The 26534-nt window shown below is 34.4% G+C and overlaps 2 protein-coding genes across 2 annotated transcripts; both read right to left on the reverse strand.

The window, feature by feature from the left end:
• Positions 1–11578: 11578 nt before the first annotated feature.
• LOC141660633 (secreted RxLR effector protein 161-like) lies at positions 11579–12162 on the reverse strand. The gene is made up of 2 exons (XM_074467622.1): positions 11848–12162; positions 11579–11800 (listed from the first exon to the last, which is right to left on the reverse strand). Exons 1-2 carry the CDS (start codon positions 12160–12162, stop codon positions 11579–11581), a joined length of 537 nt encoding a protein of 178 aa, XP_074323723.1.
• Positions 12163–17899: 5737 nt separating this feature from the next.
• LOC141660634 (uncharacterized) lies at positions 17900–23376 on the reverse strand. The gene is made up of 4 exons (XM_074467623.1): positions 22933–23376; positions 19131–21259; positions 18718–18981; positions 17900–18632 (listed from the first exon to the last, which is right to left on the reverse strand). Exons 1-4 carry the CDS (start codon positions 23374–23376, stop codon positions 17900–17902), a joined length of 3570 nt encoding a protein of 1189 aa, XP_074323724.1.
• Between the last annotated feature and the right edge of the window lie 3158 nt (positions 23377–26534).

Raw genomic sequence — 26534 nt, forward strand, 5'->3', positions numbered from 1 at the left:
GCAGAATATAAACGTAAATTGTAAATATTGAAAAGAGCTTTCCATAATGGTATCGCTCATAATTTTTGAATAAATATTCAATTTAATATGAATTTATGAAGTCAGGCCACACAAATAGAAACTTAACCCACCAGATTATAGAAAATGCAGATTTGATGATACTTATAAGCACAATTTCAAAAAACTCAAATAACAAAAAACAAAGAGAATAAAATTAGCTTTCCAAAAAGTCTAGAATTATTACAATCCAATAAACAAAGAATCAATTACGAATTTTACAAGAATTCAGATTACTAGAACCAAGGTACAAGAATTCGATGAAGTACAAGAAGATTGATAGTATAATGAATATATCTGTATGCACGAATTCGAATATGAAAATAAAGATTACAAGAAAGATATCCGTACCTCCAAACCTTAGTAATCGAGAATCAAGAACAATGAATTCAGAATCCCAATCACAAGAACCGTAATTTCTTAAACTCGAAATCCAAAATTTCCGATTAATTCGTGCAAGATTTTGTGAAGATAGCTACGCCATTGAAAAAGCTCACCAGGAAGAACCAGAAGTTCGAATTGGATGAGAAATGTGAGGAAAGTTTTCAAGAATTAAAGAATAGATTAGTATCTTCTCCAGTGCTAGTCTTTCCAGATGATCAAGAAAATTTTATGATCTATAGTGACGCATCGTACAAAGAATTGTGATGTATTTTTATGCAGCACGACAAGGTGATAGCCCACGCTTCAAGATAGTTGAAACCACATGAAGAGAAGTATCCAACGCACGATTAGGAATTGGCAGCTATATTATTTGTATTGAAGATATGGAGGCATTATCTTTATGGGGAAAAGTGTGAGATCTACACGGACCACAAGAGTTTGAAGTATATCTTCACCTATAAGGAATTGAACATGAGGCAAAAAAGATGGCTAGAATTGATCAAGGACTCCGACTGTACCATCAACTATCATCCAGACAAAGCGAATATGGTGGCGGATGCTCTCAGCTGGAAAAGAAAGGTTAAACATGCTCATTTCATCTGAGGAATTGATCAAGGAGTTTGAGAAGCTCGAAATAGAGGTCGGTACCCCCAGTATGTCGACAGATGTGTTGTGTGCAATATCTTTTCAACCAGAACTATTAGAGAAGATAAGAAGATGTCATGAAGAGGTACCAAGCCATGAGCAAGAAGAATTAACAGGAGAAATAATAGGGAGTCAAAAGGATGATAAAGGAATTTTAAGATTTTCTTCCAGAATATGGATACCCAACATAGCTGAGCTAAAAGATGAAATTCTTCGAGACGCTCACAACTCCAGATATTCAATTCATCCAGGAAGTACGAAGATGTATAGAGACTTAAGAGAAAACTTTTGGTGGCCAAGTATGAAGAAGGAATTTTCGGAATAGGTGAGTAAGTGTTACACTTGCCAGCGACTCAAAGCGGAACATTAAAGGCCCAGTGGTTTATTACAACCATTGGAAATTCCAGAATGGAAGTGGGAGCAAATTGTGATGGATTTTGTAGTTGGATTACCGAGGACCAAATCAAATCATGATGCTATTTGGGTTATTATTGATAGATTGACGAAGTTAGCGTATTTTTTTCCTCTCAACAAGAGATTCTTAATGGATAAATTGGTTGAGTTATATCTTAAGGAAATTGTGACCCGACATGGAGTCCTAGTATCCATAGTTTCAGACCGAGATCCTCGATTTAATTCAAGATTTTGGAGGAGTTTTCAAGATTATCTCGGAGCAAAGCTGAAAATGAGTACCGCGTATCATCTACAGACAGATGGTCAAAGTGAAAGGACGATTCAGACTATCGAAAATATCCTAAGGGTCTGTGCACTAGATTTTGAAGGAAGTTGGGATGAACATTTGCCATTGGTTGAATTATCCTACAATAATAGCTATCATGCCAGTATTGGAATGCCTCCTTATGAAGCTTTGTACGGGAGAATATGCAGATCTCCAATATGTTAGGAAGAAGTTGGTGAGAGAAAGATTTTGGGTCCATAATTGATCCAGCAGATGAAAGAGAAAGTAGAACTCATTCAGAAACGATTAGTCGCAGCTCAAGATTGTCAACGCAAATATGCTAATCCTGCCAGGAAAAGATATGGAATTTGAAGTTCGTGAAGCGGTGTTATTGAAGGTTTCACCTTGGAAAGGTTTATCAAGATTTGGGAAAAAAGGAAAGCTGAGTCCGCGTTATGTTGGCCCTTTTGAGATTTTGAAGCGTGTGGGAAAGGTTGCTTACGAGTTAGCGTTACCACCTCACCATGCAGCATATTCACAACGTATTCCATGTGTCGATGTTAAAGCGTTATTTTCCTGATTCGAATCATGTGATAGAATACGATTCAATCAAGATTCAGCCAGATTTATCTTTTGTCGAGCAACCAGTGCAGATTTTAAATGAGAAGGAAAGAGTGCTTTGGAATAAGTCTGTCTCTAGTGCGAGTCTTGTGGAGGAATCCGAAGGTTCAAGAGTCGACTTGGGAATTGGAAAGCGAGATGCAATCCAAGTATCATCACTTATTTTCTTAGGCTGATTCTGAGGACAGAATCCTGTTAAGGGGGGAAGGATGTAATATCTGGAAAAATTATGTGAGTATTATATGTTAAATGAATAAATATTATGTGTTTTATAAATTCAAAGTGATTATTGCCATGATATTAAATGTTATAGTTGTTACATGTATTTCCGTGCGGGCCATAATATTTTTTTTTCGATTGATTAATATGTGTTAAAACTGTAATTATATGAATCGACCTGTAATTTGGACTCATATTTAATTGTGTCTTTATCGGGGTACCTGTTTTATCTCATTTATATGCATCCGAATGTATTTTGTGCATATTCGGGATTTCTGTTAAACGGACCGGGACCCCATCGGGACGTCAAACCCCACAAAATATGTGTTTTAATTATTATAAAAAATATTCGTATCTCAAATACCCAATATCTTTGCATTTTTGAATTATTCGCAATTTTTGGGGAATTTTGATATTTTTTCGTTTTTAAAATTATTTCCCGTAATTAGTATTTTTGAATCTAGTTATTATAATTAGGGGATAAAAACACCCTTAATTTATTTTGGGGTACTAATTTATGTACATATATAAATAGCAGATGATTTTAAAATTTTATTATTTTTATCAAATAAATTCAGAAAATAAAAGAAAATTAAGAGTTTGTTCTTGGGGGTGTTCTTGGGGGTGTTCTTGAGGGGAGGAATTAAAATCAAAAGTTGAAGGTGATCCTGGGGTCCGTTTGTGACGCTCGAATAGTCGATTTAAATCTCTCTTCAAGCTCTATCTATTGATATCAACATCTTAAACCGAGGTTAATCCTTCCGTGATTTCGTTTTTTTCATTTTTTTGCTATTTAAATTCAGTTTTGTTTACAGGATGATTTTTTGGTGTTTTTGATTACTGAGTAATGTTCCTAGGGTCCTAAGGATTGATTTGGTATATCAATTCGTTAATTTTGATTAGGATTTCACTAAAACCGAAATTTTGGTTTTTATAGTTTTTTTGATTTGATTTTGTGAGTTGTTTGCGGGTTGTTGGTATATTTGGATCATGGAAAATGATTTCTGGGGTAGCTAGCTTTAATTTGATCTATATTTCGTGAAGTTTGGTTAATGATCGATGGGAATCGAGTTTTTCACCGAAAAACTCGTAGAAACCGCCGGCTTTAATGGCTTTTGGCCGGAATTCAGCGTTGCAGCGTCGCGTGTTGTCGTTGTTGTGTGTTATTGGTTGCTGGGTTGATGTTGTATTGATTCGAGGGGCGAAACGAAGGAAACAAGTACTAATTAGGGGGGTTTACGGAATCGATTGTAGTGGCCGGACCGGATTCTGGGCTCACAAGAACACCGGACGGTGTTTGACCCGAATCCGGCAAACTTCTTAGCGACCCGGCGGGTTATTTTGTTTGACCCGACTTTGATTCTTCAATCCTGAAACTAAATTCTAAAAAGTGTTTCTACCTTATTCTTTTTAATTTTAATTCAAAATTCATTTTCTTTTATTAAAAATCATTTATTTTATTTTAAAAAATCATTTACTTAATATTTTTAATTCTAAAAATTATTTTTTTAATTATTTTAAATTCCTATTATTATTTTTTTTTATTATTTTTAAAAATCTAATTTGATTTAATTATTTATAATTCATTTTAGTTAATTATTGATGATTTTAATTAATTGATTAAAATTATTTAATCAATTAACTGCATTTATAAATAGTTAAATAAATTTAAATTATTTATAATGAATTCAAATAATTCCTAACTATTCTTTTTAAGCTTTTAAAAATTATATTTTGGTATTTAAAAATCAATTAATATTATTATTAATTTATTTATTTCTAATTATTTCTTGTTTTATTCATAATAAATAAACTGTTCGTCCGTTTAATACGAAACGAATGTGTACGGACGCAGAAAAATATTACGCTTTCAATAAAAATACTTTTGAGACCTAATTTCCTTTGTATTGCAATGTCATTTGATTTGTTAGTTTTTGAGTCGGTATTTGATTGGTAAACTCTCATATTGACCTGATTTTAATTCTGAACACACTGAGACATATCTTGTAACGATCTGACCTATGTGCTAAATGAAATATGTGATTATGTTTTATACGAATACCATGATTACGTGCTACATGATATGTATGCTATCTGTTTACAGTTTTAATATGCCATGCCTAGTTATAAACGATCGGGTAGATGTCAAGACGTATAGTTACGTCAATTGAGTTTGGTTCTGTCAGTTAAGATAGTCATTTTGTTTATGGAATCAAGTAGCAAGAATTGCAGTCAAGTGTTAGACAGAGATAGTAGTCTGCAGCAATAAGCAGAGTTATAGTGAGAGGTTATTGAGCATACCAGGCAAGTAGCCTAACTTCACTTATCGTTCAAGTGACGTTTACTTTGAATCATATCATGCAAGTATTTATAACTTCATTTAACATTCAAGTGATATTGACTCCGAATTTTATTCTTTCAATTTCTCTACTATTCTAAGGTCAGACTAGTTAAATGTTTTTATATTTCGCTACAACTTACCCTATACAGTGAAACTTTGAATTGAGATTAGCGAATAACTAATTGTTCTGGTTATTTCGCCATTGGTTGTTATGTGGTTAAATGTGTCATTTGATTCGACTCCTTTGACAGAAAATTGTTTTTTATGGGTTGGATGGTTGCGTAAGAGGCCGTGGCGGGGGTCCAGCGTGAGCTATGTGTTAAACAGAATATAACACCTTGCTAGGCCGATATGTGCTTTGGGTACGTTTTGTTTAGTTGGATATACTTCGGCATACCAGTGTTGCTCCGCGGCTGATCACCGGCGGCAATACACCGTCATTCGAGTATTCCAATTCCAAAATAAAATATATATGCAAATGTTGTTTATTATCAAATATATATCAGTTTTTAATACTGTTCAGGTATTGTGGTTTGGTTTTGTTCATCAGATCTATTGTTATTGTTGTTCTAAGTCATAAGCTATATACTACTTGCTGAGCATTTCTTTCGCTCATACTTGTTTCATATCTTGATGCTTTCAGCTAGGTTAGGGCAAGCTTGAGTTCTAGGTCTGACAAGAGGTTGTGTGCGTGTAGATAGTTTAGTGTATTTTCCAGGTAGACAGTTGGGATGCTGAGCTAGTCTAGAGGTTTGTAATGAAATTTGAATAAGTTATAAAACTAATTAGACTTATGGTTTGTAATAAAAGTTGGTTTGTATTAGTGTCTATTTCATACTGTAACCTGTGATCGATCCAGTTGCATGTAAGGGGTTATATTTATTATATTATTCCGCTGTGAGTATTTTATTATGGTTTATTGGCAAGTGACCCACAAATCTAGACCCCGGGTTTGGAGGGCATCACAAATTGACTACAAGAAAGAAATGGATAGTTCGATCGTGTAAATATATAGATGTGTGGTAGTGAGTATACGGTTGGTGAAAAGTTCGTCGGGGGTTTGAAAAGTCCACTAGCTCGGCCGCTCGGATAATGTATAGCATAGAGTTATCTAATCTTATTAGTTTAACTTCTATAATGCCAGGGAGAGAAGGAGGAGAGAGGAGAGTTTTTCCAAACAAAATGAAAATGAATCCCTAAGATTATTTTGCCCTTCCTTTTGTCCTGCCTCTGTCTATCTGTTTAGCCGCCCAATCCAATTTATCAACAGCCTAGCCCATATAAATTCATTTTTTAATTTTAGAAATTTTATAATGTTATTTAAATTATGCATACGAATATTATTATTAATTTATTAAAATAATTAATTTATGAAAAAGTAATAGTATTACAAGGTGTTATTTTTTATAAAATATTTTAGTGATATCAAGTAATTTTTTTATTTTATTAAATTAATTATAAAAACAGATTCATTTAATTTTAAATTATAATAAAATATTACAATTTTTATAAATATAAGAATAATTTATTTATATTTTGGGCTTTCACTTTATTTTATCCAAACATACTACTTTTAAAGATAAATTTAAAATTCAATTCCATTTTAAAAAAATTCAACTACTTATGGCAACACCGTCTATGTGGTGCAATAGAGAAGACATCTATATTAACACCAAAGATTTATTGAGCTATTGCAACATGTTATTATGCCTATTACAACACCAAAATCTGGGTGTTGTGATAGGGCCATAATTTCATACCTATTGCAACGCTTTCTAAGGCAACACGAGGAAAAAATGTTCAAATAGGTCATCTATGGCGTAGACATTCACCCCCCTTTTATGTACCTTTTGGACCTAACAATAATAGGGGAGAGCACGATTTAGTTCGGTTCCAGTTTTAACCGAGCCAGAAACCGAAGATCTTCGGTTTTAAAAATCAAAAACTCCAACCGAACTCTCGGTTTTATTTTAAAAAATCTCGATGAAGTTACACTCGGTTCGTTTTCGGTTTCAAAACCGTCAGAAGATAAATTACATGACTTCATAATTTTATTAAGAGCCACCTCCATAATTTTGCAAGCCATGCTAAACACACTTTCTTAACTTTTGTCAGCTTGTAGTTTACAAATTTATGATTTAAAATTTTGTGATTTTGATTTTGAACTCCTTGTTTTAGAGGATCAAAATTTCACACATACTTGGAGAACATGTGTACACAGCATCTAACAAACATAACAACTAGATGTCCTGCATGAAAGGGTCAATACCCTCTTTTTCTTTTAGAAGATAGAATATCAACATGGCTTTAACTTAACTTAGAACAGTAAAAACTAAGCTCCAAACTTTTTAAACTTAACATTTGTAAATCACTTAAAAATTAAATTATAACGGGGATACCCAACTTTTATTTCAAAACTTTACATAATATAAGTTATAAGTTATATATATATATATATTAAAATGTATTCCCTCAGTCCCACTGAATTCTTTACATACTTTTACCTCGGATCTTGCACGCGTTTTAAAGTTATTATAAAGTATAGTTCTATAATTTATTTTGAAATTTTTGTTTCTGTATAAAAGTTTAAAAATTATATTTTTTTATTTAAAAGAAAAAAATATAATTAATTAGGGAACACGGGAGGCTTAAAATGAGAGCCAATTCCTGTCGCCCAATGTAAAGAATCCAGTAGGACGGAAGGAGTAATATTTTATATTATTCAGTTTGGTTCAATATTTTTGTTTAGGTTTATGTCCAAAACTGAAACTGAGCCGCTTGTAGCGGTTGGATTTTTCGATTTTGTTTCCATTCATTTTTACCATTTCGGATTTGGTCGATTTTTTATCGGTTTTGGTTTCATTTTGATTTTAATGCCTACCCCTAATACTATATTTTAGTCATAGTAGCAATATCAAAGTTCTGAATAAACTATATAGTTTAAGTTGGTAGAATCTTCCAACTTGTTTTTATCGTAGGTAACCCGCAGCGCTACCTTTCGGGTGCGCAGTGGGTAAATCCAACGGGCTCACGCAATAGCCTGCAAACCACGTAAACCAAGGTAAACCGCATTCAAGCGACATGCTCTGGCTCAGGAGGCATAATCATAAAATCTCCTTCAGAGGGATTCGAACGTTTAAGTTGGTCTTATTCAGTCATGATTTTTAAGGATTTTCAAAGTCCATGGGTATTCAATTTAGATTTTGAAAAATACTTCGAAATCTGGACTTATTCAATTTAGATTGTAAAAAATCCATTAAAATCTGAGTAATTTAGATTTAAAAAAATCTATCAAAATCTTAGGGTATTCAATTTAGATTTTAAAAATTCTAATGAAATATAATGGTATTCAAAAGTCCATGGATTTGATTTTATTTGATAAATATGTGGATTTTGATGGATTTGATACTACATTTTCAATCTTTTGAAATCTCACCATAATATATGAGATTTTGAAAGATTTTTAAAAATCTTTACAAAATCATTAAGACTCTTAAAGATTTTTTTATCAACTCCTTCAAATTCTGCGAACATTTAAAATCTACGAAAATCTTGTAAAATCCATAGATTATTATCAAAACATCGAAATCACAATTGAATAAATCGAGTTTGTAGTGGTATTCCTCAGATCGTGTTGCTCATCGTGTTGCTCTTATGAGTAATTTTGCTTTGGACAGTTATCTAGTGAAAAAAATTGCTTATATAAAAAGAATAACCGTCATTAGAATTTTAGATTTAGAGAAGAAAATAGTTTTATCTAATATAAAAGAAAAATATTTGTTTCTCTATCGAAATTAAAATCTCTCATTAAAATACTCATAAGTCGATATACAAAATATAAAATCATATTTAATATATAAATAAAAAAGTCCCTTTAGAGGAAGACTAGCCCAGCCGGACCCGATTTGTAAAAAACCGTGATTCAATCCATGTTTTTTTTAAAACCCAGATAAAGCCCCAGCCACGGGGGCTTTTTGTGCCTCTTTATTTGTAAATATCGAAATTATTGTTTTGTATATGCGAATTTGAACAAAATTAAAATTTTTAATATCCTTTATGTAAATTCAAAACAAATAAAAAGTTATTTGCTTTATAAAAAATCTAAAGTTATTCTATGCATAAATAGGAACTAATATTTGACAATTCTTTATATGGGTGAACAATTAGAGATTCTTATTTTGTTTGGATAGGTATTTAAATTGTATATATTTAGTACTTTTAGTAAATTCTATCCAAAAGAAATAAATTATTTAATGCACAAATAGTAATTAATAAAAAAAGATTCTCATGTCACTGACTTTCATGTGACCATCAAAGCCGGACTTTCCTATAAAATTCTATATTTTTACGCTCCCAAGACCCATCTTTCTCATTGGTGTGAAAATAGCCATCATTATTTTTTCGCCAGGTGAAAAGAAGGTGTACTCTTTTGGACATCCCAACTTTGAGCTTCTCAGTGATAAGTTTATTATCCCTTAAGACGCCAATCCAGCTGATGAATCTGGTGTGCTTGAACTGGTGGATCCCCCCATTCTCGCAGAACTCAATGGTCATCTATCTATGTTGCATGACCACTTGGAAACTGAAAGGACCTCTGCTGAAAGGCTTGAAAAGGAGAGGTCACAACGACCAGAGGTGGATTGGTTTGAAGCTCCTGTTGAAGATCTTGGACTCGACCAGCTCCAGATGTTGAACTCTTGATTGACAGGGGTCAAAAAGATGGTTGCAAATAGAAGAGACAATCTTGCCATGACCCAACAAGCTCAGGATCTGACAGGCTTCAGTTTGGAAGGAGGAGAGCCAGCAGATGGCCCTGATGCTGCCTTTGGGATCGTTATGACACCACAAGGTTATATCCTGTGTTAGAGATCGCCCCGGCTTTTCCTCAATTCTATTGATTTTTGTTTTTCTATATCTGTGTTTTTATCATTTTTGGGAAACAAGTAATTCCGTTTCCTAATCTTATTTTCTTTTATGTTATTATTATGTTTTGTATTTTTAATTCTGATAAATATCTATTTATTGATGAAACCATGAAGATGGCATTGGCCAATATTAACAAACAAAGAATTATCAATAAGAGCAAACGCCAAATCTCTACACGATTGCGGAGACTAGTAAAAGCTCTAAATCATGATTTAACTTGAAAGTAGAATAAACCAGAACACAAATTCGCCCTCTTCACGATAACATTACTGCGCCGAGCTCTAACATTTTTAATATAATAAGATAAATTCAATGAAAAAGAGTTGTTTGATATAACATTGTGTGATCTCAATGAAGATTCTTACTATCACTGGGGCTGTTACATTTTGCAACACAAAGCGAAAGGTTTAATTTATTCTATGTCTTTTCTGTGATTAATAATGAGGCATTTTTAAACAATTACATATAAAGCTATTTTAAGGAGCCGAATTATCTATATTGAAGATACAAATTAAATGAAATAAAATGGCATGCCCAATGCTTTTTTCATGTTCGGTTGGTCTTCACATTTCCTTGTGAACGTAATTTATTCTTCGGACTTAGCACACCAAATCCAAAGATTAAGTTTTAGTGTATTGAAAAACAATAGTTGTTATCAATAGAATATGTATATCCATGTGAAGTAAATGTGTGCAATGTTGACTGTGATAATGGTGGATTGGTTGACATTCAAAATGCCGGAAAACAACTTTTCGGTCTGATCAATGCACGGCGACCTGCCTCCATAGAAACAAGATGCAATAATGATTTTCCTCTTCAATTCTTGTGATGCCTCTCCATATTCATACATCAACAACTAGTAAAAATAGAGTAATGGGAATTGAAACATCGTATTCAGTTTGTAAGAATCCTCGTATGTATGTATCTTCACACAATTAGAGATTTTAGTAATCTTTTTATATATGCAAAACAAATAATAAGTTGTTGGTATGTAAGAATTCACATATGTATCAATCTTCACACAATGAGAAATTTTAGTAATTTTTGTATATATGCAAAATAGATGGTAGGTTACTTGCTTTCGAATAAAATAATAAGTTATTGTATGCAAAACAGTAACTAATCAATGACAATTTCTTATATTGGTGTATGTGATGACAATCAGAATAGACTAATCACTAGTACATAACATAATAGACTAATCACTAGGACATAATAGAGTACTCACTAATAAGTTATTCTATGCAGAATAATAACTATTGAAATAGATAATAAGTTGGTGGTACGTAAGAATTCACATATGTAAGAATCTTCACAATATATGCAAAACAGATAATAAGTTAGTAGCTTCCCAGTAAAATACTAAGTTATTTTATGCAAAACCGTAACTAAATACAGACAATTTCTTACATTGGTGTATGTGACAATCATAGATTCTTATTTTGTTCCCATAAGTATCTTTCCTTTGTTATAATTCGAATAATTATTTAAATTGTACATATTTTGTAATTTTAGTAAATTCTATGCAAAACAAATAAAATATGCAATACACAAATAGTAATTAATAAATAAAGATTCTCATGTCACATGACTTTCATGTGACAATCCAAGCCAAACTTACCTATAAAATCCTGTATTTTTATGCTCCCATTATCCATCTATCTTATTGAGTAAAATGGTAAAAATAAACTTGGGTCTCTAAAAGTTCACCATTGTCCAGTTATGTCTATATGTTTGCTCCTCCCATGGAAGACTGGATTCTTCGCCAAATCTATTATCGATTTGTTGCCAATGTAAATCACAACTGGACCAGCTTTCACATCAGTTATCTGCCTCAATAATTTATACAACCAAATACCCTGACATGCAGCTGCTGTCGCTGCCATAAATTCAGACTCACATGATGATAAAGCAACACACTTTTGCTTCTACGACACCCAAGTAATGAGGTTCTCATTCAGGTAGAACGCCATACCTCCAGTAGATCTTCTATCATCCACGTTCCCGCCAAGTCACTATCTGAATAACCCGATAGTAAGTAATTCCCATCTCCCTTTGAATAGATTAAACCATAACTAAGTGTTCCATTCACATAGCATAAAATCCTTTTTGTTGCTGCCAGGTGCATCTCACTAGGTCTTTCCATGAACCTACTAATTATACCTACCGAATAGGCTTTGTCAGGCCTTGTGAAAACAAGGTACCTAAGTCCTCCGACCAAGCTCTTATACTGTGTTGGGTTAACAGCCTTTCCTCGTTCATCTCTGTCCAACTTTAACACTGGATCCATAGGGTATTTCACTGAGTTACACCCTTTCATTCCAGCTTTTCCAATTACCTTTCTTGCATAAGCAGACTATCTAAGTTCAATATGTCCATCGTTCTGGTCGACCTCGTTCCCTGGGTAGTAAGACAATTTTCCCAAGTCACTCATGTCAAAAATGTTACTCATCTCCCTTTTAAACTTTTTTATATTGTCAAGACTTGTTCCAGTGACCAACAGATCATCGATATAAACAACAACAACCAACACACTTTCCCCCTGATGCCTCGTATAGACAGCGTGTTCATAGGGACACCTAACAAATCCCAATTCCTCCAAACATTTGCTTAGGCGAGCATACCATGCCCTGGGAGCTTGACGTAATCCATACAAGGCCTTTATCAGCTTATACACTTTGTACTCTTGTCCTTTCTTCAAGAAGCCTTCTGGCTGTACTACATAAACCTCTTCCTGGAGTTCTCCATTCAGATATGCAGATTTGACATCCAAATAGTGCACTTCTCACGCGTTTTTTGCTGCTAGTTCAAGTAAGAGTCTCACGGTCTCAAGTCTGGTAACCGGGGAAAACACATCATCGTAGTCTATACCTTGTTGTTGCACATAACCCTTTGTGACTAAGCGTGCCTTATACTTTACAACATTACCTTCAGCATCTTTCTTCAGTTTGAATACCCACTTTAACCCAATGGCTTTGTGGCCAACTGGTAATTCAGTCAATTTCCATGTCTTGTTCTGCTCGATAGCATCCGGTTCTGCTTTTATTGCCTTACTCCACTCTTCATTTCCTGCAGCTTGCTTATACGAGTTTGGTTCATCTCACTATACCATAAATGGCCTACAGCAACATCAAGAAAATGTTACAACAGGCCCAAAAAAGTGTTACCACAACCAAAAAAAGGCCTAAGGTAACATAAAAATTAAGTTGCTTTTTTTCGAGTTACCTTTGGCCCCTAAGGTAACATTACTTTTGCCCTGCTGTAACATTCACTTTTATGTTACAATAGCTGTCAAAGGTAACATTAATCTATGTCTATAGTATCACAATATGTATGTTACCTTTAGACTCAGAATTTTAAAAAAAAAATGGGGCCCACATGTAGGGCCCACTGGTGGGCCCCATTTCGGGGCCCTATTTGTTTGCAAAGGTAACATACATAATGTGATACTATAGACATACTTTAATGTTACCTTTGATGCATATTGTAACAGTAATGTTTTGTATTATACCAATTTCTTTGTAACATTTTTAGTACCTAATGTAACATATTTTTCAAAAAAAAATTGACGGGAATGGTTTGTAAATTCAACATGCCATAAAATCTGTTTTTCATCCAAGTCAACCAAATAAACAATTTCAACCAAACTCCATATCAGTTTTCACAAACCCCCGCCAAATACTGCGATTTCACAAAATTCACCAACTCCACATACTCCACATACTCCAAAGAACAATTACTTAGTCTAGGACGATAAATAAACATCCAAAAGCTAGTACGATAACACTTGTTACTAGTACGCAAAATAAGATATGTAAAAAGGTGCACATCTGAAATCTAAAGTCCAGAGCCTCCGGTAACTAGTATGAGGTAATTGTCATTATCGCTGGTTGTGCTGAAATCTTGATGGTTGATTGTGATGCCTGGATTTGCGTCGGCTATTTTCTTAAGTAACCAGGCCATATTCTCCTGCACCTTCTTGTTGACTTGCATATCCACTTCTTCTTATACCTTCTTTGTCATCGATGCCTCGACTTCACTCACCAGAGTCTGCTTTATCTTTCCTGCCAACTCCTGTATATAAGTATTTGTCGAACCAGCAGTACTAGAGTAACCTTTTGCAGCATCAGGACATCTTCCATGGAGCCAAGATGGCCCATGTTTTTTTCCATCAGAAAGTAGTTCCCCGTTGGGATCTTCGCTCGTACTGATTTTTTCCTTAATCTTTTTCTACATACCAGAAAAACAAACGAACACTTGGTCACACAATAATTTAAATGCTTCACTAACTAATTTCAAAATAACCGAATAATTTAATCCAATTAAATTCACAATTAGTAATCATTAAATAAAAATGCATGCAGGTACATAAATAAAACTTCTAAACACCAAATAAATCATAAAACACAACTAATTAACCATCTTGCGACATTAACGGATATTCAGAAGCACTAAGATTAATAAAAAACACTTACAATCTTGTTTTTTATTTCTTCAGTGTTGGTCTTATACTCACGACCATCAGTACGCTCACGAGTCTCAATAAAAACCTCTGCTTTAGGTGGTGGACGCTGATTCTTTGCCTTTTTTTTCTGACAAAAATGAACAAGTTAGCCAAAAGAAATATAGAAATTAATTTCTAGATATATAGTAATATATGTAACCAGAAGGCTGCCCACATTCATATATTTGCATAACAACTAGCTTATTGAGGTTAATTTGCGTAATTGAGATTCTGGCCATACCATATTATTTCAAATTTGTGCGAAAGTCTTTGGACCAGTAGTGTGTGTGTCTGTATACTGACATCGACTTCTTGCATTTGTCGCTGCTCTTTTCTACAAAAATGTGAAATACCTTTATGTCACTTAGATCAAATATAAATACATAATTAAATATGAAAGTGCAAGGGGAATTAGAAAACCTTAATGCTTTCATCATTCCAGTACTCCAGCAACATCTTGAAACTCTCAAGGGGAATATCATTTGGCCTATTTTCCATTCGTTCTTCATCAGTTTTAAATGCTTTATAATGCGCCTTCTTAATTCGGCTCTTACGTGTCTTCCAAGATGACTGAATGGTTTTCAACACCCATGTTTCACAATCATCAGGTATAATGTATCTTTGCTGGAAAAAGTCAACAAAATAAAGAACACAAGTACAGTTAATCAAAGGTAATGTTGCAGAAAAATAAATCACGATAATTAAACAATGTATGTGATACCTTGACATAATTCCATAGTGTATTTTTCAAAGTTTTCGGAACATCACGCCAAGAAACATAGGTAAATGACATGCATCGCTTTGCGAGTGTCCCCAAGAAGTTACTAAGTTCAGAAATTTCTTTGTCCTCATCTGAAACGGGCTGGAACCTTTCATTCATCTGAAGGACAACTCGATGGTCCATATTTCTGGTATGAACCCTATCCATCCTCGTCGGTCCTCTCAGCCTTATAGGAACTTCAACTATATATGAGCAAAAATTACTTGCAGGAAAATCAAACAAAGTAGGAATATTATAATAAATTTGATTATATTTATGGGTGTTTTTCTAATATATCGTATTTCAAAGATTGATCTATAAAGATGTCTTATTTTTAGTTTTTATTTTTTTAATGGGTGTCTTTATAATAAGCAGCCCTTATTTTTAAAATGATAAATATAGATAACGCATACCTTGGATTCTGGACACTCTAAAGGACCTACTGTCATAAAGAATACATTAATTCTCATGGGGGTTGTGTTTTAATAATTATATAAAAACATAAATAACAATTAACAGTATTATAGATTACATATGCTAATTAAATTTATGCAAGAAATTTTACATCTATCACATAATTAACCATGGTTAGCTTCACAATTTCATTAACTTAAATGACATAAATAACCTTATGCCAATTAACCTCAATTATAAGTAATTTACTAAACTGATGCAAATTAATCAATTATGGAAAATATACGAATGTGGGTAGCCTCAAAGTGAGTATTCTTTAAGGGGCCTTAAAGGAATAATTCCTTTATAAATAATCAGTTTATGTAATCATAAATAAAGGAAAGAAGATACCTGCTTCCTCCTCTTCTTCAATGTCCGGAAAAACATTTTCTTCAACAACATTTTCTATAGCAGTCTTTGTAGCTGCAGTTGTACTTGGAGAAATCTTCGATGTCGCTGCATCTGCTTCCTTTTGGCGCTTTCGCATAGCCCAAAAAGCCTCCATTGAACCATTTGCTTCAATAGACGGTAGCTGAATCAGAGGTTCTGCAGGTTCCATATGTGATAATGACTGATTTTCCTTCTCAGTAGCATCCTCGGTTCCTTGCTTCTGTGATATAACAGTATTGGCTCGTGACCGTGTTCTTGGTCCACGTCCAATAAGCACCTTGCTTTTCTCAGTTTTCCCTCTCTGAAACATAAATCATGTAAAACTCAATGTTTGTGTATATATGAATTATAAACTATCAACCCCGATGAAACATTTGGGGAAGAATTTAGAAAATGTGAAAATGATAGCTTTATGACATTTATGACATACCTTTTCAGTTCCTGATCCACCATCCTTACTAGCAGCCTTCCTTTGAGTTCCCGATCCACCATCCTCAAGATCCACAGCTGGATCATATTCCTCATCGCTCCCCTCTTGCACATGCTTCTTTTTTTTGGATTTATCTTTTAAGATTGAGTTTCTCACTTCAGAAGAGAGTGTAGGAAGATTGAGGGCAAAAAATACTTCATTGTTCCTCTTTACTGTGACAGCTCTCAGTTTTTCATACTCCGTTAGAGGAGATGGAAGGGGTAGTTTCTGCAATTTCACATAAATTCATATTAATATAGGTATGACGGAATTACTGGATTAATAAAGGGGTTACATACATGTACTTACATGTACTTAAACAACAATAATCTAACAAGAAAATTATAGGTATTACTGAATTATATGCTAACCTCCAGTTCATTTTCTCCCATACGCTCACTTCATGAGTATCATGTAAACTCAACTTCCTCCTAACACTTGGAGGAGTTTCACAATCATCACCATCAGTGATTTCCTGCACTCTAGAAAGCCGTGGTGACTTTCGAGTACCCTCTAGGGGAAAGTTCTTTGAGTTCCTCTTCCCAGCCTTATCAACTTGGTTTGCCTTCTTGTTCATCTTCTGTTGCTGTAGTTCATGAGTGGTTACAAACTGCCGCTTGACTTGCTTTTTAGCTATAAAGACATAAAAACAATAATTACGAGTTTGAATAAAATCTAAATGTAGTAACACCTATATATTTCTGATGCCCCTACAATTAAGGTATATTTCTGAAATGAAATTAATATATTACCTGCTAAGATATCCTTTCTTGGCCGTATTATTATAAATGGTTGTATCTGATCCATTGGTTCGATAGTTCTATCAACGACATTGTCAAGATAAAAATCAACATTTTCACCGTCTGCAGCTCCTGCAGTTAATGAACACAAGTCCACATCATTGGCCACCAACTACCACCCCCCCTGCTTATCACCTTTTCTCATATAAATCCCTCCAATTTCTGAATATTCAAGGTCATCCTTGACATAATCCATCAATACAGGGTACGAAAACCTATCTACTTCGACATTCCTTATAATCAGTTCTTTACCACCGACATACCGTGTAGGCTGAAACTCACCCTGGTGGTACAACCTGAGATTTATGTATGCCATCCTACAAAAAATTGAGAAAGTATAATTAGATGAAATCATTAAAATAATCTGAGACATGGCACTTAAATAAAAAACACTTAAAAATAAACACTTAAAAGAAACATTAAAAGAGCAGTATGCAAGTCAATAAATTTAATAATGCTCTAAATTAAGAAGCGATCGCATAAAGAGCAGGGCAGATTTAAAACTAACAGAACATTATATTAAGAACAAGTTAATTAATTAAAAGAAAATACATTAAAACATGATAAATTAGGCAATTAAGAAGTCACTTCATTAACAGTTGATACATCAGAAACTAGGCCCTTGATAGTTACATATTTCGAATTACAAATTTAAGTAGTTTCTTCGTTTGTTCTAGCCTTGATGGGGACTTGTCGTGTTGGGACATCATCTCTGCACCAGTTAATATCCGTGTCTGTTTCTAGAGGAACACTAGTGTGTAAATCATGTAAAACTGGATCCTCGACTTCTTCATTTGCATTTTCAGCTTCGACATCGCACCAATCCCTTGGCAAATTCTTTATAACATTATACATCATCTTTTTAGTAGGATCTTCTACGTAGAAGACTTGCTGCACCTGTGAAGCTAGCACATATGGATCAGACTTCTGACATAATCTGTTAAAATTAACTCCAGTGAATCCATATAGATCTTTCTCTTCCTTATACCAACAACACTTGAACACCACTACAGAAAATTTTCCCCAATAATCAACTTCAAAAATCTCTTCAATTGCTCCGTAGTAATTGACATCGACGACCAGTGGATTTTGATCTTTTGAACTAGCAAAGCTAGTAGTCAAAGCAGTTAGAAATACCCCACTATTTTGGGTTGTACATTTAGCATCTCGGTACTTTGTATGGAATCGATATCCGTTAAGTACATAACCACTATACTTCTTCGCTGATTGATTAGGGCCCATTGCATGCACTTCCAATTCCTTTGAAATGTTATCTTTTTTTCCGACCTCCCCCTTCATCCATTTCCAAAAATCTTCAGAATGTTCTCTCTCACGATTGTATCTTTTTGACTTGGCTTGTCCTTCTATTAAGATTCGATGCTCTCTACAATAATTACCTAGTTAAAAATCAAGACAAAACAGGTTCTAATTCTATAACAGTTAAACACAATTAGTAGCTAGAATCTTACTCGATTAAACTATCAATTTCTTTATTCCCGCAGTTGAATAGAATATAACGACGAATAGCCATCCATTCAACTTCAACTAAATTCACAGCCTTTCCATCTTTATTTCTGCGTGAACCAATAGGTAATTCTACTTTTTCTGGAAAACTTTCAAATTTTGCAGCCTTGGTAATTTTTGATCCTTCATGGCCACCCAAGAATCTTGAACAAAATATCAAGCATTCTTCGGCCAGGTAACCCTCGGCGATACATCCCTCTGGTTTAGATCTATTCCGCACATAAGATTTCAATTTATTTAAATAGCGCTCAATTGGCCACATGCTTCGAACATGGGCCGGTCCACCAAATTCAATTTCTTGGCACAAGTGAATATAGTCTCAAATTGATAAATAATTTCAATTATTTCTGTTTGCAACCTCTTAAGATCACTTAAGTCGATGACTTTACTCCAAATACCTCTTAAGAAGGCCCCTAATCTGATAAAAGGGACTGCAACCTCCAGTTTCAAAGATTTCTTCACTGCAAATTGTAATAAGTAGTGCATGAAAAAGTGAGCATCATGACTCTTATAGCCAGATACCTTTCTCTCCTTCATGTGCACACACCGGCTGATATTAGAGGCAGTTCCATATGGCAATTTAGCATTTTTAAGGACAGAGCAGAATAAATCTTTCTCTTCATTTGTCATGTCGAATATCGCAGCCCTTATTTCAAGGTGTTTCCCGTCACTTGATAGAACAGGATGGAGGACCTTTCTGATGCCAAGTTCTTGCAAATCTAGGCGAGCTGCTATATGGTCTTTTGTTTTTCCAGCAATATTGAGCAATATGCCAAGTACTTTATCACACACATTCTTTTCGATGTGCATAACATCAAGGTTATGTCGAGAAACATTGTGCTTCCAGTAAGGCAGATCAAAGAATATTGATTTTTTCTTGAAAGGCGAATTCGACTTAATCTTATTTTTTTGGCGCTTTCTTTTCTTCTCTGGTTTCTTCCCCCCAAAATGATTTACAAATCCTGCCAATAATTCTTCAATGTCTGTTCCAGTTAAAACCTCTGGAAAACCTCTCAATTCAATTTGACCATTAAATTTTCTTTTATCAAGCCTCCATGGGTGTTCGGGATGGAGAAATCTCCTATGGTCCATGTAACACATTTTCCGACTATGTTTTAGGTACATAGAGGATGTTTCATAATTGCAAACTGGACAAGCTAGTCTTCCTTTTGTGCTCCATCCAGATAGCATTGCTAGCCCGGGAAAATCACTGATTGTCCAAAGTAAAGAAGCGCGCAAGTTGAAAGTATGGTCAGTAAGGGCATCATAAGTCTCAATGCCTACTTCCCATAGCTCATTCAGTTCACCAATTAAAGGTTGCATGAAGACATCTATATTATTCTTCGGAGACTCGGGACCAGATATGAGTGTCGAGAGAATTAGATTCTCTTGCTTCATACACAGCCAGGGGGGAAGGTTGTAGTTAACCAAAATAATTGGCCAAGTACTATGACTTATGTTCATAGTACGAAAATGATTGAAACCATCAGCGGCTAGGCCCAATCTGATGTTTCTGTTCTCGGATGAAAATTGAGGATAACGAGCGTCCAATGCCTTCCAAGCCTCTGCATCAGCGGGATGTCGAAGTTTGCCGTCCTTTTTTCGACCTTTTGCATGCCATAACATCAGTTCTGATAACTCTTTGCTCATAAATTTGCGTTGCAACCTTTTTTTGAGTGGAAAGTAGCGTATCACGTTTGCCGGGACCTTGTGAATTAACTTCTTCTCATTATTGTCCACGGCGCCTTTTTTTTCCACTACGACCCACCTTGAAGCACCGCAAGTTTTATAATTTTCTTCTTTTTCATTTTCAGCCCAAAACAGCATATAATTATTGGGGCAGGCATGTATCCTTTGATAATCGAGCCCTAAATCTTTAATAACATTCTTTGCCGCATTAAAATACAAAGGAATGTGTGCTTCTGGAAAAGCATCTTTTATCAGCTCTAATAAATCCCCGAAACCCGACTCCGAAATCCCATGAATGCACTTTAAAGAGTACAGCCTAATGATAAAACTTAAGCGGGAAAATTTTTTGCAGCCCGGATATAAGGGCTGCTTTCCTTCTTCAAGATGGCCATAAAATTTTTTGGCATCATCATTCGGTCCAGTAGTATCATTAGTACGATGGAACATCTCGTCCAAATTATCTCCGAAGGTAAAGGAATCTTCAAAACCCATATTTTCTGCCCGTTCAATATCTATCCTATGATCTTTGCTCGAAACCTCACAAATCCAATTCGCATACAATGGACAAGGGCCATGACAAATAAGATGATCATAAATAAGATCTTGAGTATGCCACTTGCCATTTCTACAATTCTTGCAAGGGCACAACATTTCATCGCCTACGGAAAATTTGGGAAATGCATTTTCTAAAAAATCCTTTATCCCCTTAATGTAAGGTGTACTGTATTTTGGAAGGGTTATCCATTGATTTAGATCATCGTCCATCACTATAGAAAATAGGACAATAATGTTATATTCCTAAAAGAAAACAACGTAGTCGTGAAACCATACACCCATATTGGTTATACGTTCTAACAACACAACGCAGCCGTGAAGCCCTAAGCAGACCGAGGTAATATTTTATGTTCTCCTTTTCATTGGTTGTACATACTAATAACGACACAACCGTGAAACCCTAAACCCATATTAGATATGCGTACTAATAACAACGTAGAAGTGAAATCCTATACCAATATTATAGATTATATGTATTAATAACAACATAGCATAACAACGCAGCCCTGAAATCGTAAATCCATATTAGATTATACGTATCGAATCCATGTTATATGACCATGAATATACATGTGCATACACCCATTTCCGTATTATCCCACTCCTCTTACCTACCGAACTGTGACAGTTAATGTTAACAAAAATTTAAATACTCGTAAAGGGTTGAAACTCTCAGGAATAAAGGTCAAATTAACATAAATGTAAATACTCATAAACAATTGCATTATAGAGACAACAGATATCTACTTACACAATCAATTATATCCACTTGACTATGATGATTTACATGTAAGTTATAACTAAAGCCTAACATGAAAATAAACCGGATAAAAAGCAAATATCGAGAAACAAATTTAATACAAAAATCACACTTACAGATCTACAAAAATAAAAAACCCCAATTCCAATTAAAATTACACAAAAACATGCATGTAACATACATATACATGTAACAAATTAGAGAAGAAACTAACAGAAATAGAGGGGCCGAGAGAGAGAGAGAGATAGAGAGAGAGAGAGATACATAAAATCAGAGAGAGCGAGAGCGAGAGAGAGAGGGAGAGAGAGAGAGAGAGAGAGAGAGAGAGAGAGAGAGAGAGAGAGAGTGAGAGAGAGAGATGTAGTACCTTAATGTTGAATCGCAAGCTAATTTGAAACCCCAATTAGAAACCCTAGCTCCAATCTGTGACCCGCTTCTCCAAAATGTGACCAGCTTCGCCAAAATGTTACCCCCAATTAGAAACCCTAGCTCGAGAGAGGAATTAAAGAGAATAGCTACTGGGAGAGAGAGAATGAGAGAGAGAGTGAGAGAATGAGGGAGAATGAAATTAGAGGGAGAAGTTAATTTGTCTGAAATTTTAGCGCTTCTCCAAAAAATTTGAGCCCGCCTGAAAAAGCCCAGCTAATTTCATCTCTTTTTTTAAAAAATTAAGTTTTAATTGTCTTTAAATTTTTTATTGATAAAAATTTATCAATTATTAATTAATACAGTTTATAAATTTTTTAAAAAAAATATTTTATCAATCTTAACTAATATTAATATTTTTGCTTAATTATATTATAAAAATTGATTAATTTTCATGTCAAATAATTATATATATTTAATTGTTTGTAAAATATACTACTTTTTTATCCAATAATACCCTATTGTAACATAAATTGCCACATGTTACTCGTATGTAACACTTTGAAGCTATAGTAACATATTTTAAAGGCTATGGTAACATCAAAAATACTACATTGCGGTAGGCTAAGATGAGCATACCTAAGGTAACATAATTTTGTAACATGCATGATTAAACCATTGCGATAGGCCATCTATGGTGTAGTGTCTACTATAGCTATCATAAGCTCTTCGTCCATCAACTCCACTTCAGGTGCTTTATCGTATATGTCACTAAGAAGTCTGATTTTACTTGGTTCTCTTGTTGATGACTCTGATCCACTCTCTTCAGATGATTATGGACTACAGGTATAAAAACCACAGCTCTGTCAGTTTCTGAGTCTTCAGAACTCCCTGTGAACCCACCCAAGTCCTCTGTAACACTCCCAGCTGTACGTAGAGGACTTGAATTTAATATATCTCCCCCAGATTCATTTCTTGCGTCTGCTAACACTGTCTCAGCTTCCACTCCTTCTAAGTTGAAGGTAGTATACGTATGCATATGTGCATGACTCTGTGGCTGAGAGTCCCATGCCCATTTTTTATTTTCTTCGAACACAACGTCCCTACTGATTAAGACTGCTCCACTGTTTGGATCATAAAGACGATGAGCCTTTGTTCCCGGCTCGCTACCCAAGTATACCACAGCCTTACTCTGGTCATCCAACTTCTTTGTGTGCACACTTTGGACCTTCATGTCTGTAACACATCCGAACACCTTTATATGCCCCAGACTTGGCTTCTTATTCTTCCATGCCTCATAAGGTGTCTTTCCCGCAAGTACTCATGTAGGTAGCCTGTTCAGAACATAGATTGAGTGTCTTACTGCCTCTCCCCACATCGTCTAGGGCAATTTCATAGATTTCAAGAAACTTCTTGTTATTGCCACTACAGTTCTATTTCTCCTCTCCACCACACCATTTTGTTGTGGTGAATAAGGAGCTGTATAGTGCCTTTGAACTCCTGATTCTGCACAAAACTCTTTGAATGAGTTTGAAGAAAACTCCCCTCCACGATCCGTTCTAAGAACCTGTAATTTCAAACTGGGATTGGTTTCGAACATCTTCAAGAACTTCTTGAAAAAACCAAATGCATCATCTTTGTTTCTCAACATATAGTCAAAATGCTCTGAAAAAACCAAATGCTCTGATACCAAATATAGTCAGACAACAGATATATAAGTATATCTGCAGTAGTAAACCAACACAGGATTTGAGCTAAGCTCTCTTTTGTATTAACTCCGAACTGTAACTTACAATTGAAATGAATAAAAACACACGCCCTAAAAACAACCTCAGAGATATGGACTCTTTTAATAAACAGAATAACAAACTGGTGGAGATAAACTCGGACAAGTCCTGGAGCTAATACACCACTGCATAATCTTCTAAAATAATGCTAACAGCTATGACCTAGTCTTGCTAACATAACATACGTTTAATACAGCAACTTATTTAAATAAGCAAATAAAACTAATGTAAGTTTAGATTAATCTCCAACATTCATTACCCCACAACACGCCAATCCAGCTGCTGATTCGGGCGTGGTGCTTCAACTGGTGGATCCTCACATCCTTGCAGAACTCAATGTTTCCAAGCTCCCGTTGAAATTCTTGGACTTGAGCAGCTCCAGATGTTGAAATTTCGATTAACATAGGTCAAAAAGATGTTTGCCAATAAGAGAAACGTGGATGGACCTGGTGCTTCCTTGGGGATCATTTTGACACCACAAGGTTATGCCCGGTGTTAGATATTGAGCTGGGCTTTTCTTCAATTATGCTAAGTTTATTTTTTCTATATCTGTATTTGTGTTATATTTGGAATGCAGATTCCATTTTTTATGAGTGATGTTATTTGTTTTTTATGTGATTGTTTTGTGTTGTGTTTATATATCTCATAATGTCTCTTCATACATGAAACCATGAAACCAGAACTTAAATTCACCATCCTCACAATAAAATTGTTGTAGAGCTCTAATATTTTTAATATAAGAAAAATTCAATGGAAAACAATAATGTTAATATTCAAAAAACAGTTATAATAATTAACAAAAATCCAGGATAAATTACAAATATAGCAGTGTGAAAATCCAGGATAAATTACAAATATAGCAATGTGAATACAACATGGTGACAGATGCTGCTGGTAATAATAATTACCTTAATATATTGCAAATAAATCCTCGTGTGATTCTTTGATATTTGGTAGTTTAATGTTGATAAGAATCGGAAAGAATTGTAGTTTATCACATAGTTTAGATGTAGATAGTTCAGATGTGAGATGTGAGGAGAAGAATGAGCATAACCAAATTTGTAAACAAATTTTGGATATTAAAGAAGGTAATAAGACAAGTTAAGTTGATAGTATTAAATTAAAGTACTGCAATTTACTCTGGGAACAATAACGGATATAACTACAAGTATAAATTTATCTGATTTATAGTTATAATGAATTGGTAACGATATACTAACATAACATAGTTTACGTTACTATGGCGATATCATTCCATTACTAACTGATTGCTATTTCATTACTAGTTTGTAGACAAAAATGTGATAAGAATCCATTAGCATTTCGTTGGTAGGTTTCCACGGGCATTTTTCACACCTTTTTTCCAAATAAAAATATATGTTAGTAACATATATGTCCGTGTTATGTAGGGCTTCCATTTGACTTTTCTAAATTTTGATTTGTGTCAGGAATTTGTTAGTGACCGCTGACCGACTGTTCTCTTTTATTAAATTACCTTAACATTATTGCGTATTCTTGTAGTGATAGAATCTAATGCCATAACGACCAAATGTTATCATGAAGTAGTCTGAGGTACACATCAAATCCTTCATGAGTGCTCAACTGCTCCCTTGACTTAGGCGATGCAGGTGCCATGTCACAAAGCAGAGGCAGTGCATATTATTTCAAAGGAGATCCTGACACGAGAGAATGCATCAAGTGTGGAATAATCCCATTATCTGCTTCTTCTTATCTCCTTTTATTTATCTTGCAGAGATTAAATAGTGTACTGAGATTTAACAAAAAAAGGAACCCATAATGATTTACTTTAAAACTGGGAATTTGAGCAATTACACACTGGTATATGCCACTGGTGATACAGAAGCGCAACTTTCTGTTAAAAACATAAATGGATACAATATAGTTCTGAAGAAGAAGTAAATGTTCCAAGCACTCTCCTCGTTATGGATGTGAGACTCAAGAAGGCTTTCTTCGAGGTTAAGATTTGGGATCAAATATTTGATTGCATCTGCTTTCTGAAGATTCTCTAAACAGTGTGTGTCAGTTTAGTGATGATTTATACACTTTACCAAAGTTATCTATAAAACTACATTGTACCGTCAAAAGTAAAATCGACTAAGCATACTTTGACTACACATGTAGGACTTCACAGTTGTGTCCGATAAAGAAAATTCTAGTAGAAGGTAACCCACCTTTTAAATGAATATTTGCATTCCAAGGTGGAACTATATGGGAAAGTAAACCAGATGATATAGAAATCATAGGTCTAAATATCTGCATTCCAAAGTGGAACATTATAGATTTATTCTCTGGAATTAGAATGTATGCCAAATTAAGGCCAACTTGCACTAGGTTTTAAAAATTATTACAACTACTTCTAAAATAGTAGAATTTAAAACTGTTAAAATAATTAAATGGTAATCCTAGTTAAATTCCAAATATTTCGGCATTTAAATGGTTCAAATATTTCAAAGCTACATATACATGTAACTATAAGTGCATGCAGGAAAAAACTATGTTGAAGAAGCCTGATATCAGGAAAAATCCAAAACTAGTAAAATAGAAAGTGCCCGGGCATACGCGAGTCCGGGAGCAAGTACGGGTC

Source organism: Apium graveolens, chromosome 5 (genome assembly GCF_009905375.1).
Source record: "Apium graveolens cultivar Ventura chromosome 5, ASM990537v1, whole genome shotgun sequence".
Taxonomy (NCBI): domain Eukaryota; kingdom Viridiplantae; phylum Streptophyta; class Magnoliopsida; order Apiales; family Apiaceae; genus Apium; species Apium graveolens.

Bases quoted from the DNA above. Each gene is read 5' to 3' on its own strand.
- LOC141660633 (XM_074467622.1), bottom strand. From the start codon at position 12,162: ATGGATCCAGTGTTAAAGTTGGACAGAGATGAACGAGGAAAGGCTGTT. The intron at 11,801-11,847 runs GTATGGCGTTCT...TGGGTGTCGTAG, and splicing joins TGATAGAAGATCTACTGGAG to AAGCAAAAGTGTGTTGCTTT.
- LOC141660634 (XM_074467623.1), bottom strand. From the start codon at position 23,376: ATGAAGGTCCAAAGTGTGCACACAAAGAAGTTGGATGACCAGAGTAAG. The intron at 21,260-22,932 runs GTAAAATCAGAC...GTTTTCTTTTAG, and splicing joins GTCATCAACAAGAGAACCAA to GAATATAACATTATTGTCCT. The intron at 18,982-19,130 runs GTTGCAAACAGA...TGTGCGGAATAG, and splicing joins GACTTAAGTGATCTTAAGAG to ATCTAAACCAGAGGGATGTA.